Source organism: Phacochoerus africanus, chromosome 2 (assembly GCF_016906955.1).
Source record: "Phacochoerus africanus isolate WHEZ1 chromosome 2, ROS_Pafr_v1, whole genome shotgun sequence".
In the NCBI taxonomy this organism is placed as follows: Eukaryota; Metazoa; Chordata; class Mammalia; order Artiodactyla; family Suidae; genus Phacochoerus; species Phacochoerus africanus.
Genome location: NC_062545.1, coordinates 245,362,588 through 245,377,261, shown reverse-complemented (window position 1 = coordinate 245,377,261; position 14,674 = coordinate 245,362,588). Strand labels below are relative to the sequence as shown.

General features: G+C 41.3%; 1 protein-coding gene across 1 annotated transcript in view; it reads left to right on the top strand.

The window, feature by feature from the left end:
* The first annotated feature begins 4,741 nt into the window (after positions 1–4,741).
* GRIN3A (glutamate ionotropic receptor NMDA type subunit 3A) overlaps positions 4,742–14,674 on the top strand; it is a 156,525-nt gene continuing 146,592 nt past the window's right edge. The window contains exon 1 of the mRNA XM_047768073.1: positions 4,742–6,310. Coding sequence (XP_047624029.1) covers positions 5,612–6,310 — 699 coding nt within the window. The 5' untranslated portion in view covers positions 4,742–5,611. The remainder of the gene's footprint in view (positions 6,311–14,674) is intronic.

Here is a 14,674-nt window from a genome sequence, read left to right as displayed (position 1 = left end):
TGCCCAGAAGTTTTTAAGCAAGAGCCCATTGGTTCTTTTCCAAATCCCAATTATTTTATAATACAAAATGAATTCCTTCTCCCTCTGAAAAAAAATCCCAATAGGATATTCATTTTATAACCATCAGGGTAAAATAATTTATATTAAAGTGTGAAGGATAGACCCATAATCATTGTTATTTGCATTTTTAAAGGAGGATGAAAACTATTGCCAACATTAATGCATAATTAGTAGAATATAGGACTCTGTTACAAGATATCAAGTCGATAAAGGCTTTTTTTTTTTTTTTTTTTTTTAATGGCCTCACCTGTGGCATATGGAAGTTCCTGGGCCAGGGATTGAATCTGCTCCTTCTCAGCAACCCAAACAGCTGCAGTCAGGTTCTTAACCCACTGTGCCACAGTGAGAACTCAGGATTTTTTTTTTCCTTACTTTTTAGGCCACACCTGTGGCATATGGAAGTTCCCAGGCTAGCAGCCAAATCAGAATCTGAGCTGCAACTGCCAGTCTGCACCACAGCAACATGGGATCTGAGCTGCATCTGCTACCTACACTACAGCTCACCACAATGCTAGATCCTTAACCCAGTGAGGGAGGCCAGGAATTTTACCTGGATCCTCATGGATACTAGTTGGGTTCGTAAAGCTCTAAGCCACAACAGGAACGCTTTTTTTTTTTTTTTTTTTTTTAGTTGGGGAAATGAGTAAAGAAAAATTAGGCTTCTGATGGATAACTCTCAGGGTCTGCTCCTCTAAACTAACTTCATCTTTCCTAGATTCACTCCCTCATCAAATTTGGCTACCATAACTTTAACAATGCCACATTTTTTTTTGCTTTATTTTTACCCAGAAAGCTTCTTATGACAACAGGGTCTCTGGCAATAGAGACAGAAAATTAATGTGGAAGCGGGCACAATTGGGCTTGTGGGTATTATTAGTTACAGGTGAGAACATTTTTCATCTGAAGATTGATTTTAAAAACCACATTACTACTATTGCATAAGAGACTGACCCAGAGATAGAAACATGCTTTTTAAAATTGTTGCCATATATAAAAACAAAGCTAGATATGGGTAGAACTTGAGATATGTCAGGGTACAAGCAAAAAAATTAAAGATAGTTTTCCAAACCTTTATAAATAATGTGACTAAACTGATAGCCCTAAGAGTCTCCCCATCCTGTGGAATTTGAAAAGGTTCACCAGGGTCCATTTAATGTCATGCAGACTACTGCCAAGAACTGTCACCACAACCCTATTACAAAGATGAAAGCTTCAGCTCCCAGAGGTTAAATGTGACACCCATAGGGAAATGGTATAGAATTGCACCCAAGCTCCTGATTCACACAGAACCCTTTACTGCAGCCTTTCCTAGGCTACCTCCAGTATATCTCAACTTTCAGTGTACCCCCTTCCTGGTACCAGAAAGCACAGATGTACACAAAAGCACATTTTAAATTGTGAGCATTTGGACTTGTTTTTCTTTCTTTGACTCTCCAACATGGGTTCTTGGATTAGTAGTTCTCATTTCAAACCCCGTAATACAAAAGAGCTTCATCTTCTTTTGGTGAGCCAATTGTGAATTTGGCCAATTCTTATTACCAACAATGTAGCTACAATGAACTTAAAATTTTGAATTCACACTGCCACTCACCATGTGATGACTTCATGCAGACAACTCAGCTTTACTCAGATATGATTGTCCCTTCTCTAAGAATGGGAATAATAAACACTAATGTGATAGAGTTGTTTCATGATTTGACAGCAATGTTATCTCTTGTGGATTACTGCAGAAGCCTCATACTTGGTCTCCCAACTTCCAGGCTTGCCTACCTTTCCTCTAATTATCAATAGAGCAGATAAAGTGGTCCTAGTAAAAAATAAGTTCGTTAAGTCATCCTTCCTGCTTAACTCTTTTCTGCCCAATGCCTTCTCATTCCTTTCAAAGTTATTGAGTGACTGACATTTTATCTGCCACCTCCTCCTTGCCTCTCTGACCTCACCAGCCACCACTCTCCCACTGGATCATGTTTCTCCAGCAACTCACTATTCTTCAAATATATTGGAAACACTTCTGACTCAGGGCCTTTGCATTTGCTGTTTCTTCTGCTTGGAAATTCTTGCTTTAAGTATTTTAAGAATAACTCCCTCTCCTCCCTTTAGGTCTTCATTCAAAAGTAATCTGAGGGGTTTACCCTGGCTCCTCTACCTAAAATTACTACCTATTCACGTCTGTAATACTCGCTTTATCCTGCTCTATTTTTCTCCTTAGCACCAACTAATACAGCCACACAACCTACACTTACTTGTGTGTTTTATTGTCTGTCTCTCCCACCAAAATATAAGATCAATGTTAGCATTTTGTTCTCTCATTAACATGACTCTTGTACAAAAAAAAAAAAGTATATATATATATATATATCTTCAACTTCTCTGAAGTAGAGCTTATTTCTCTCTCCCCAAGACAATCCTATAGCAATGCCTGCACATAGTAGGAATTTAATAAATGGTTGTTAAACTGATGGCTGAATATTTTAAAAGCTTTCAAATTTATGACCACCAAAGCAAGGGAAAAGAAAAAGGAAGAGCTAAGGGAAAGACAGAAAAGAATCATTCAGAGATGCTCAGATTAGAGTGATATGGAAAAAGAGGACCAAGCAGCAGGAGAAAACAAAGGAAATCAGTGTGGCATAACTGAAAAACCCAGGAAAGAAACAAAAGGAAGGACAGCAAGGAAGGGCTGGTCTTCACATTCAATCAGTGTTCACAAGATTTAGCTACAGTTTTCTCAAAAGCCAGATCAGCAGTGTCCTCAGAACCGTGGGAAACATCATCTGTCCTATGAATAACCAGTTCAGCCATTTCCTCAAGTAGTCCTGGCCTGAGAGGCCTAAAGCACACATAGCTATTACTGGCAATTCCCATTAACAACTCCCAGGAAATAAAAATAGAATCTGGATAATAAAGTCTAACCTTTTTTTTCCTTCGAATTAGTTCAGTTTCACTTGCTCACAAAGTGTCCCGTGCAGAGGCCTCAAATCCAACACTTCAGAGCAGAGTTTCTGGTGAGAAATGGCTGTGCAGAAGCCGCGCAGGACATGCAATTCAAAATGGTGGGAGCGGGTCATGCGCACACTCTGAGCCCTAGAAATGGAGTGGGAGCAGCACAGCTTCACCAGCTCTGCAAGGATTCCACCCCCTCCCCACTGATGAGCGCCTTATAAAGCAGCCCCACCTGTAGCCTGTTGGGAAAGTGAAAATGCTAGAGGGGCATGACCTTGCATTTCTCCATTCTCTCTTCAAAGAATAAAATTTACTTTGCTTCTAAGCTGAACTTGGTCTGTTGGCTTCAAGGACACAGGGCAGTAGGACCCTTCCTGGGGCCTGAGTGGAAAGGGTCAGCAACACAGAGACTCTAGGGTGCCATTAGCAATTAGATTAAATCCAGCTGTTCTTCATCACCTACTCTTTCTTGGAAAACTGGTTTGAACATATCTGTGATGCCAAGTACTAAGATAATCACTCTAGGGCATAGTCATAATCTGGAATGTTATACCCCTCAGGGCATAAACACTCTTCCAAAGACAAACACACCTCCGTACTACACAGTTAATTGATTCCCGGTCTTCCTGTAATGCAATGACCCCCAGATTATGTAACTTTTCTTATTCAGATCCCAATCAATGGAAACATCTGGAGCAAGAGGAAAGTTCCAACATCCCATGCAAGGAAGACTCTTTAGGGCCTCAGGAAGAATCCTTCCCTTCTGGTTCAGACTCTACTATAATTTCCACTTTTCCCTCATGGGAGAAAAGTCTCTGGCACCCCAGTTTTGCAAAAATTATTTTGAATGGCAGGTTAAGGTTAGCTCTGAGATGACTTTCAAGATCTATGCTGAGGGAAACAGCATTTGCTTTGCAAGCTTCTTGGGAATTTTCTTTAGCTAGAGACTCTTCTTCCCAATGATTTAAAGCAAGATGGAAACTTTAACTTCTGAATCAAAACAACTCCCCAGAGTTAAAAGCTAGCTGTATTTGCATAATGATTTAACAGATCCAAACAGCATGGCAAGGTCAGATAAAATTGCCAAGGTCATGGTTCTCTGGAAGTGTTATTGAAATTCAGAACCCCTGATCTGGTGTGTGCTCTGCCCCATGGATATCTCTTCTATTTTCCTTCTAATTGATACTATGCATAAAAGAAAATAAATCTACTGTATGCCTGGAAACCACAATCCTACTCTTCACCCCCTTCTTCCAACTTCAGATTGTTCAGATCATGGAGAAAAAGATCAAATCAGAACCCACTGACCTCATTGTATTACCATACAAATGAAAGAACTTGCTAGCAACTGTCATCTGGGCACTCCTGGTCTAAACTAAAAACCGCTGTTGACAGTGCTTGAAAGTATACTTTCAAAGCATTTTAATTCTCTTTCATTCCTTGATGAAATAATTGTTTCGAAATCACTGTTTTAATTTTGAGAATCCCAAAATAGGGATGCTTAAAAAACAAAACAAAAAAACCAATGGCCCACGTGCCAGAGAGCAGGTAGCTAAGGAGATTAAACGTGTCAACGATTCTTGCTTTATTGCTCTCAACTAGAAAAACCTTTAAAGACATCGAAGGGAAGCTTCCTTAAAGTCACAGCCTCTTTAAACCTATCCCAGTGAGCCGCCGGATTTCAGATTCCTCAGGCGCAACTCCGAATTGAGAATTCTCCGCGGCTCAGAGTGACGGCTCTCTTAGGTCGCAAGAAATTTTGCCAACTACGACTCCTAGCCTTTGAGGGGAGAGGACTTGCCAGGGGCTCGAGAAGCGCCACCCGGGAATCTCTCCATCAGTGGGCGTTTAGCGCAGCCAAGCGACAGCCTGGCGCCAGGGCTCGGCAACAGGGAGGCGCCAGCTGAGGCGGGGGGAACTTTGCGCTCGGAGCAGAACCACCCTTTGCTGGCCAGTCGCGTCGCTCCTCTGAGGAAGCCAGCGGCGGCGACTGGGTGGAAAGAGGATGAAAGAAAGGAAGAGAGGAAGTAGCGAAGGAAGAAGAAAAATGAAGACAGCGCTGGGGGAGCCCGCGAGAAGGTGGCCGACGGTGGAACAAGGAGGATTTGGCTGCTTTTCCGCACCCCTGGCGTGAACGCTTTCTCCTGAGCAATCCCAAAGAAAGAAGTGGGTGAAAAAGAAAGAGACAAGAATCCAAGTGAGCGCCTTGCCTCCTCGGTCATTGTTGCCCCCTAGAAATCCCAGCTGCTTCTCTGCCCAACCTCCCCGAGGAGCCGGACGCAGTGCCCGAGCAGCCAGCCCTGCGGATGGGGCGGAAAGGGAACGGGCGCCCAAGCCGCGGGTGACCACCGCCGCCCGCCCGCCCTGCTCCGCAAGGGGACCGGGCGGGCAGGGGATGCGAGGCGGAGGGACGTGGGACTGGGTTCCGAGACTGCCGAGGGCGCGCTAGGCTCCAACTTGGATGGCCCTGAGTAAGCTCTAGCTCTTGGGACCGCTTCGCCGCGCGGAGTGAGCTGCACGCGGGACCTGGGGGCGGAGACCTTAGGCAGCTGCTGCAGGGGGGCGAGCCAGGCGCAGGAGGGGGCGCGCTTTCTCCCTGCGGGTCTCAGTAATGAGGAGACTGAGTTTGTGGTGGTTGCTGAGCAGGGTCTGTCTGCTGCTGCCGCCGCCCTGCGCACTGGTGCTGGCCGGGGTGCCCGGCTCCTCCTCGCACCCACAACCCTGCCAGATCCTCAAGCGCATCGGACACGCGGTAAGGGTGGGCGCGGTGCACTTGCAGCCCTGGACCACGGCCCCACGCGCAGCCAGACGCATCCCCGACAGTAGCCGGACAGGCGCCCAGAGAGATGAACCCCAGCCAGGGACTTGGCGGCCCCCCGCGCCCTCGCCGGGCGCACGCTGGTTGGGGAGCGCCCTGCATGGTCGGGGGCCACCGGTCGCCCGAAAGCTCGGAGGGGGCGCCGGGGCCGAGACCCTGTGGCCTCGGGACGCCCTCCTCTTCGCTGTGGACAACCTGAACCGAGTGGAAGGGCTCCTGCCCTACAACCTGTCTTTGGAAGTAGTGATGGCCATCGAGGCGGGCCTGGGCGATTTGCCGCTCTTGCCCTTCTCTTCCCCTAGCTCGCCGTGGAGCAGTGACCCTTTCTCCTTTCTGCAGAGCGTGTGCCACACCGTGGTGGTGCAAGGGGTATCCGCGCTGCTCGCCTTCCCTCAGAGCCTGGGCGAGATGATGGAGCTCGACTTGGTCAGCTCCGTTCTACACATTCCAGTTATCAGCATCGTGCGCCAGGAGTTTCCGCGGGAGAGTCAGGTGAGAGGAGTCTGGCGCGCCGAGGGGAGCTGGGCGCCGCTGGGGACGGGGAGGGTAGAGCGAGGGAGGGCGAGAATCGGTGAAGACTTGAAGGACGCTGGACATCACAACTTAGGTATTGTTTAAGGATCGGATCGGGCCACATTCGTTGGTGATAGGTAGAAGGGTCTCAGTAGAAGTGAAATAAAACAATTTAAAGAGCACATGGAAATAAAATGAGAGGTAGAGGTATCAGATGGAAGGAAGGAAGTGGGGAGAATAAGCGAAAAAACTCTTCACGTTTTGACCAGCAGAGAGAAACCTATTGGTTACCCGACGGAAGTAGAAGTCTGCAGGAGGTTCTAATGACTAGCGCGGGGGATGGGCAAAGAAGATCCCAGATTATTGGAGTCTTTGCAGTGAGGAGCTCTCAAAACACCTGTTGGAAAGAGCACCTGACCTCCCTGACTTATTTAGCAGGTGTCCCTGAGCTTTAGGCGATGGCATAAGAAAGAAAATAATTCTCTTTGAATTCCTTTGAGTAAACAGGCAATGTGCAGTTAGTACAGAAGTAATAGGTAGAGTGATTAATTAGTCTTGGATATTGGAATGCCTTAGAAATTTTATCTGATACCTTATAAATGGATGGGAGGACTCGCGATTTTTCTTTGTCCCTACTCTCTCTCTATGTGATGTGGGTTCAGAGACTGGCTATATTTAGTTGAGTCAGCCCATTTCTGCTCCAACTGTACAGGAATAAAGAAAAAAGACTAATGATTTAGTTTCCTATGGGTTAAAAAAAGTATGTATTTTATGTATATGTATGTAATGATAAATATTTAAGAGGGCGGGATCCTTTTAGGAATATGGGTTTTCTGCATTTTTGTACATTATTTTTTATCAAAATATCACGCTTCATTAAGCTTTCTACAAAGTATTTATGAAACAAATAGGTAATTGGTATTGCTCTCATTTTAGAGCTGAGAAACTAAGGGAAGTTCTGGGGTTTGGTCAACATTGGTCTGTATACTTGTAGAAGAGTCCAAACACTGGAGAATTTCTAACTCTATATTACTTTCACTATCACTTCAGCTGGAAAAAAAAATACTTCTAATCTCTTATTGCAATTTTAGTATAAATAGAGATTAAAATAAAATGAGTGAGAGCAAATACATGAGAAAATTTTGATCAAATCTATGCATATGAAGAGAGTATTAGAAAAAAAAAATCTTACATTTTTAATCTTAGGAAGGGCAGACCCAGGCCACTTCCACCAGTTTCCCAGAAGATTCCTATTTAATTCTGAACTGTAGAGATTTTATCTGCAGAGTGCAGGCTAATTAACTTTTATCTAAAATATTTCCGTCACCTGAATCTGAATGACTGCAGGCAGCAGATGGGAAGGCATGGAAAACACAGGTGCACAATACTGCCAGTGGCCAGGGTGTTCTAAACATGAAATTGCATCCATAGGGTGCATCATTATTAATATATATGCAGAATTGGATCTAACAAATGCAAGAGTCAGCATCACTTGTTTCTCATCATTGCTTCCTTATTATCTAATACTTCATACCTGCCAATAGTGTTCACAGTCTCCAGACTCCTTTCCATTTGTAGATTGTTTGGCAAGAGAAATAGCAAGAATCCACCCCCCCTCCCCCATTAGTGACCTTATTTAGAAGTGAAATTGTCTATGTTCCATGATTAATTTTTGTTGTATACAGCACATTACAACAAGGGGACCAGAGAAGCCATGAAGTAGCATATAGAATCAGTGGACCTCATCGCTTTAGGGCCCCTGGAGGGAAAAGAGTTCTCTAGGGAAAACCCGTGCAAGCTGACAATAAAATACTCTGCCAAGCATAGTTACTTCTATATTTCATTCAGAAATTATTTTACTTTATTTTTGTCCACGCCCACTGCACAAAGAAGTTCCCGGGTCATGGATCAAATCCAAGCCACAGCAGTGACCCCAGGCACAGCAATGACAATGCCAGAACTTTAACTGCTAGGCCACCAGGGAACTCTCAGAAGTGTATTTTAAATCATCATTGTCAATACTACTTTCATGGCACACATCTTGAAAGGAAGAGATTATTAACTCAGGTCTTGGCCACCTGAGGACATTTTCTTTCATTTATCTTCGTATTTTAAATTCAAACACATCTAACCTGTCTTTGCTTTAGTATATAATTTAAATGTCATTCTATAATGTTCTTTATTAAAAATGTCCAGCTCAATGCCAAGTCACTGTAATATGTAATTTTAGCATATAACCACCCTCTGCTTTCAGCAAAAATAATAACTGATCTTTCCCTGGCTTCCCCCTGAAAAGTGGACCTTTATCTAATACAGTGATGTGATTTTTTTTTAACTTTCTAAATATAAAAGAATGACAAAGTCGTTTTACACATTAAGTAAAATTGACTTCATTTAGCCACTGTCCTCATTGGAGTCTACTGCCCAGTGACCTAATTTGTTGATTGCACCAGTGCCTGAATAAAGGATTCTAGAAGAGAGTGAACTTGTCCACACAATCAGACAAATCAAAATTAATTTTAGAGAAGGAGCAGCAATAATGTTTTCTCCCACTTTCTTTTAGGCGACTGATTTCTTTCATATGAAACCTTTAATATCTAAAGAATGGTTTTGATAGCACTCTGCTACAACTCCTGAATGGAAGGAAATACCAGTGAAATGGCCAAACCCCTGAGAATAGCATAGCTTTATTTCAGGATACTATTTATTCCTGAGAATAGCATAGCTTTATTTCAGGATACTATTTATTCTAAACATAAGCACATAGGTTCATCAGCTTGGAAGAAACCATCTTCCTTAAAACAGGGAGATCCATTAAAAGTAAGAGTTAGCTACCTATTTTTGGAAACCATATGTGTATTATCACTACCTAATAAATGCTTAATGCCACATAACACATAGGAAAAGGTCAAAGCATGCTTCCACCCCCACAATTCTGACTTTATCACACCCAAACCCCCACATTTGAGGCCAACTCATTTTATTAAAATGATCACTTCATAGTTCTAAATTCTTTTCCCATGATCTTCAAATAATGATGCTGCACATGGAATCAGTTACATTTAAGTTACAATAAGTTCTTACAGCTCTTTGTTTCTCTTCACATACTACTTTTTCAATTTTAGCACCTCAAAATTTACCTGCTGAGGTAATGACAGATATATATTTCTTTTTAAAATATATATCTCATGTTAATTCCATATCAATTTCATTAGGCAGAATTAATGGAGTAATATAATTGGCTTAGAATCAAACCTATGCAATTAAAAACTGCACTACCATTTTCATCTCTTGTTGAATGTACCATCCACAGTTTGCCTGTCTCGTGAGCCATATATGCTACCTAATTAATAGATGTTTATTTCCTTGGAATTGTGTTTTAGATGGTCCATTTTTATAATATAGGGCTAGTACTGAATTCTGTTTATTAGAATTTGGCTGGCATGGTGCCACTTTTGCATGTTCCAGGGGGGGCAAAACAACGTCATACATAACTTACATGCCTCATGAGGGAACAAGTAAAGGACACTTGTTTTTAAAACATCTGCTCTCAACTGTGTTAGTTTTCCTTGACTTACTCCATGCAAGGCACCGTTCTCTCTTCTCTAGGGGAAATGTGTTCTTCTTCAGTTCATAATGAATGGCTGGTAGTAGCACCTAATTGTGGCTGACTTGAAGATAAATTATTTCAAATTAAATGTCAAGTGATGCAAAGCTTTCCTTAGCAGTGATCTTTTATATGTTTCTCTGGAAGAACAGGGACCTGGGATTAAGTTGGAAGTTTTTATTTTTAATCCAGGGATTTTGTTGTAACAGCCCTTACTTTTCTAGATAAATAGAATAGAAGAGACTAAGAGACACCATTCATGGGGCAGTTAATCAGTTTCACCCCTTTTTCTATGTGTCTGCTGTAGAACAGTCATAGAGAATCTTGGATCTTGATCATGGCTCTTACATCTTGGAGTTAACTTATGATGGAATCATTTGAAGATGAGTTTCACTGTCTAATTCCTTAGTGTTTTATCTTTTGGTGAGGCAGGACTTTGGATTTTGTACCATTAGTTTTTGGGTTTTTTTGTTTTTTGTTTTTTTGTTTTTTGGTTTTTGGTTTTTTTTACTATGTTGATCATTTTTAAAAACATTTTTTTTGGCATATAGTTGACTTGTGTATTAGTTTTAGGTGTACAGGAAAGTGAATCAGTTTTTCATATAAATATATCCATTCTTTTTTCCCATATTTTCCTGTGCTATACAGTAGATTCTTGTTGATCATCTATTTTATACAGGAGGGTGTATATGTTATTCCTACCCTCCCGAAAGCTCCTTCCCCTAATGGTTTCACCTGGGAATACCATTCGATTTTATTTCCTGAATACCTCCTGTCAAATTCCAATCATGTCGGTTAAACAAGCAGAATATAATAGAAGGTATATTAAATTGTACTCAAAAGACAATATACCTCTACCTCTCACTGGCCATGGAATTTTAGGGAAGTTCCTCTATCTCTGAGCATCTATGCTTGTCGGTCAAAGGCAAGTTATTTTACCAATTTGACAGAGTTGTGTGAATCAAATAAGAAAGTGAAGTTCTTTGGAAAAATTGATAGCCAAATAACTTGTAGAGAGGTGTTGGTTTTGATCAGATAAGAATCATCCAAGTCCTAATTCACCATTAACTCTCCATTGGTTGTTACTAATCAAAGTAGGATGTGATTCACAGTATAACATGCCTTCATCTTCCGCCTTACTCTTTACCCACTCCTTCATTTTCTTTCTCTTAAAAAAAAAAGAAAGTAGGTTTAACACCACCACCCCCAAAAGACTTATGTTCCTAAGTAGCTTGTACCCTTGCTTAGGATTAGAAGATATGCCACTGTTGCTATACCAATGGCAAAGTTTTTTTCCTTTTTTGTGACTGCACCTGTGGCATATGTTCCCAGGCTAGGGACTGAATCTGAGCTGCAGCTGCAGCCTACACCACAGCTGGGCAATGCTGGATCCTTTAACCCACAGTGTGCAGCTCAAAAGTGACCCAGGCTGCTGCAGCTGGAATCTTAACCCACTGCACCACAGCAGGAATTCCCAATAGCAAATCTTTATCAATGCACATGATCAATACAGTTTCTAGAGCCTTCAGTATTGCCATAGAAGCTTCAATAAGATGTGTAAGGTTTTTCAGAAATGTTGGTTTCTCACATTGGTTTTAAGTTTCTCCTATAGGCAAACTTTAGATCGCTCATGAGACTCCCATCACACAGTCTAACCCCTCTACCCCAGCTCCACCTACCACACCACTAAGCACACTGTTTGGCTTATCTGACATTATTTTCACTGTCAAGTCTTTCTTGATGAAGAAAGCAGTGTGTTGATTCATACTGGCCCAAGATCCTTATCTTGGAAAGATAAGAGTTTGCAGACCAACTACTTTGAGTATCATTGCCTAGGCAACTATGCAGGGCTCTCATACCAAGACGTTGTACACTTGAGTGGCCCTACTAAGTGTAGAGATGAGAATCTCATTGTCTTTTCTCCTGCCTTCTCTAGCTTCCACCACTCACACACACAAAAGAGTAGAGAAGCAGTACAGCACTAGAAATGAGATGTGGAATCTATAAAAGTAGGCAAGAAGAAAGCATCTCAGAATCTGCCGCATAGCTTTTTGAGTGAATGCATGGATAACAAACTGATGGAAGTCTTTAGCCACTCATTTCTTTCTCTGATCTTTCTTATATGGGATGGTGGGAGAAGAGAGCAATGAGGGGAAGGTAGGCAAGGAGTAAACCAGCTGTCTACTCCCATCCCCCATTCTAACACCTCAGCTAGATTTTCAGATCTCCTGAATCTGAAGATTCAGACACTTTCAGGGGAAACAGAGTTTGATCTCCTGCACTAAGGGAGCAGGATGGTCGTACTACTGAACTGAGTTGGTACTGTATCAGCTGGAATAAACCCTGACACTAGAAGGCTAGTATCTAGTCTGTGGAGATGAGCCTTCAGGGGTTCAAGTGGTAGAGAATTAAGCAAGCTGAATTATCCCTCATTGTTATTCATTTGAGACATAAATTTAAGAAAAAACTAAGTCGTATATTTTTATAGTATTTATTCTCTTCAGGGCTTCTTCACAAATGTGCTCGTAGTATCGCTTTAACAGTCCTGTGAGGTAAATAACAGTGTGTAGACAACACACAAAGTACTAAAAGAGCTATGCATTGTAGAAAGTGAGAAGTCACCAAGAGGGGAAAAAATTAACAACTCCTTCTGAATTTAGTGTATTTGTCAGCCTACAATCCAACAACAGACTGGATCCATCACTGTTTTTGAATTATTGCAGGAAAAAAAGATAAAAGCGATATCTACTTACAGGTTTGATAAGTAAAATATTTCACACTAAATACCAAATAATAGAAATTTAATTAAATGAATCATAGTCTATCTTTACAATGGAATACCATGTACCCATTCAAAATGAAAATATATTTACTGACACAGAGATAAAAAATGTATACAGTGTATATAATGTGTGATCTTCTGTAAAATATAAAATCTAGAACTATGTTTATACCAATGTTAAATGTGGGAGTTCCTGTTGTGGCTCAGTGGGTTAAGGACCTGATGTTGTCTCTGTGAGGAGGTGAGTTGTATCCCTGGCCTCACTCAGGGGATTAAGGATCCGGTGTTGCTGTGGCTTTGGCACAGGCCTCAGCTGCAGCTCTGATTTAGCCCCTGGCCCCCAGGAACTTCCATATGCTGCAGGTGTGGCTGTTAAGGAAAAAAAAGTTAAATGTGATTGTAAGTAAGTTATAGAAGTCCATATTTTATCCTGTGTTTCCATTTTTCTCAAGTATGTATTACCTACAAAATTAAAAATAAGGGAGGAAAACACAAGTTGCCTTCACGTTTTCTCACCCGTGCTTTCAGTTCTTCATTATAAAGTATAGATTTCAGGAACAAACTGTAGAGTATGTTTAAATTTATCCTTTCACATCCATATTTTCAGTTTGATCCTCACAGTTACTTCGTGAAGTTAGGATAATTAGTATACTTGTATTCTGCAAATGAGACAATGGTAACATATAGATGGAAGAAATACAGGTAGGAGTGAAGAGAATAGGTTTTTGAGAAGCACACATCTGTGTTTGAATCTTAGCTCTACCACTGTCTAGACATTTTACCTTGAGAATGTCTCCATGCCTCAAGTTTTGATCCACAAAATGTGACTACCTGATAAAGTTACGGTGAGGGTGATAGCATGTATGCAAAGTTCTAAGAACAGTCCCTGGAGCACTGTGTATCCTTATGCTAATGATCATTCTTTTAGCACATAGTGTTGACATGGCTTAATTAAAAACTGAAATAATCAGAACGAGAACTCAAATATTCTAGCTTGCTCTCCAGACTCTTTATACATGCACTTTCCATATGCATTTGATATTCAGACTTGAGATCTGATTCCAATGGATCAACCCTAAGAAAAAATAAGATTCTGCTGTTTTGAAACTCCCCTTAGAGGTCTAATTCACTGAGTTGCACCCTCAAGTTAGGCATGTGTAAATTTGGTCAGCAATGAAATGAACTTTGAGGTCCAGTTTCAACCAGTTGCTTTTTTTTTGATGCCTGGATCTTTGGAACAGTTACATCAGAGGTAAAAAATAATGTTCTGTTTCTATTTGTCAGTATTAGTGAGGAGTTCACAAGTCTTGCCTTATCTACTACCCCAATTTCTCATAGGAGGCTCCCAGAAACTAAAATCAAGGAACAGTAGAAACATGACCCAGTTTTTGGTTTAGGCTTCTTGGGGGAGACCGAGAGAAGAGGGATTTTAGAAAGGGCAGAGTCTAACTTGATGTGGATTAAAGGTTCAGAAGATTCCCTTTTCTCATGCAGGCTTTATGCATACTAATTGGACTGACTTGTGCATCTTTTAGCTCAAAGTTTAGGAACAGTAGCACTGTTATATACTAAGAATTGTAAAAAAGGATATCCATATGGCAAATTTGGTATTTGATTGAATCATCACTATATCAAAATTTATGCATACAACGTACAGGGACTTTTAAAATGTGTATTGCTTTTCTGATTATAAAAGTAATTCATATGCCCTACTACCCCCGGGTGTCCTCCAATAACCTTACATAACATTTTGATGTTATGCTATTCTGTCAAGGATACTGGTTTAAAATTTGTAGAAATACTTTGGTACAAGTGGAGAAAGCTTTATTGTCACTCCAAATGGGCATTGTCATCAAAAAATAGAAGAAAGGAATTCTTTTTTTAAAAAACTTTCTGAAAAGTCAGAGCTGGCATGATTTTCGAAGCATAGGCATTCTGAGTTGATGGTATTTCT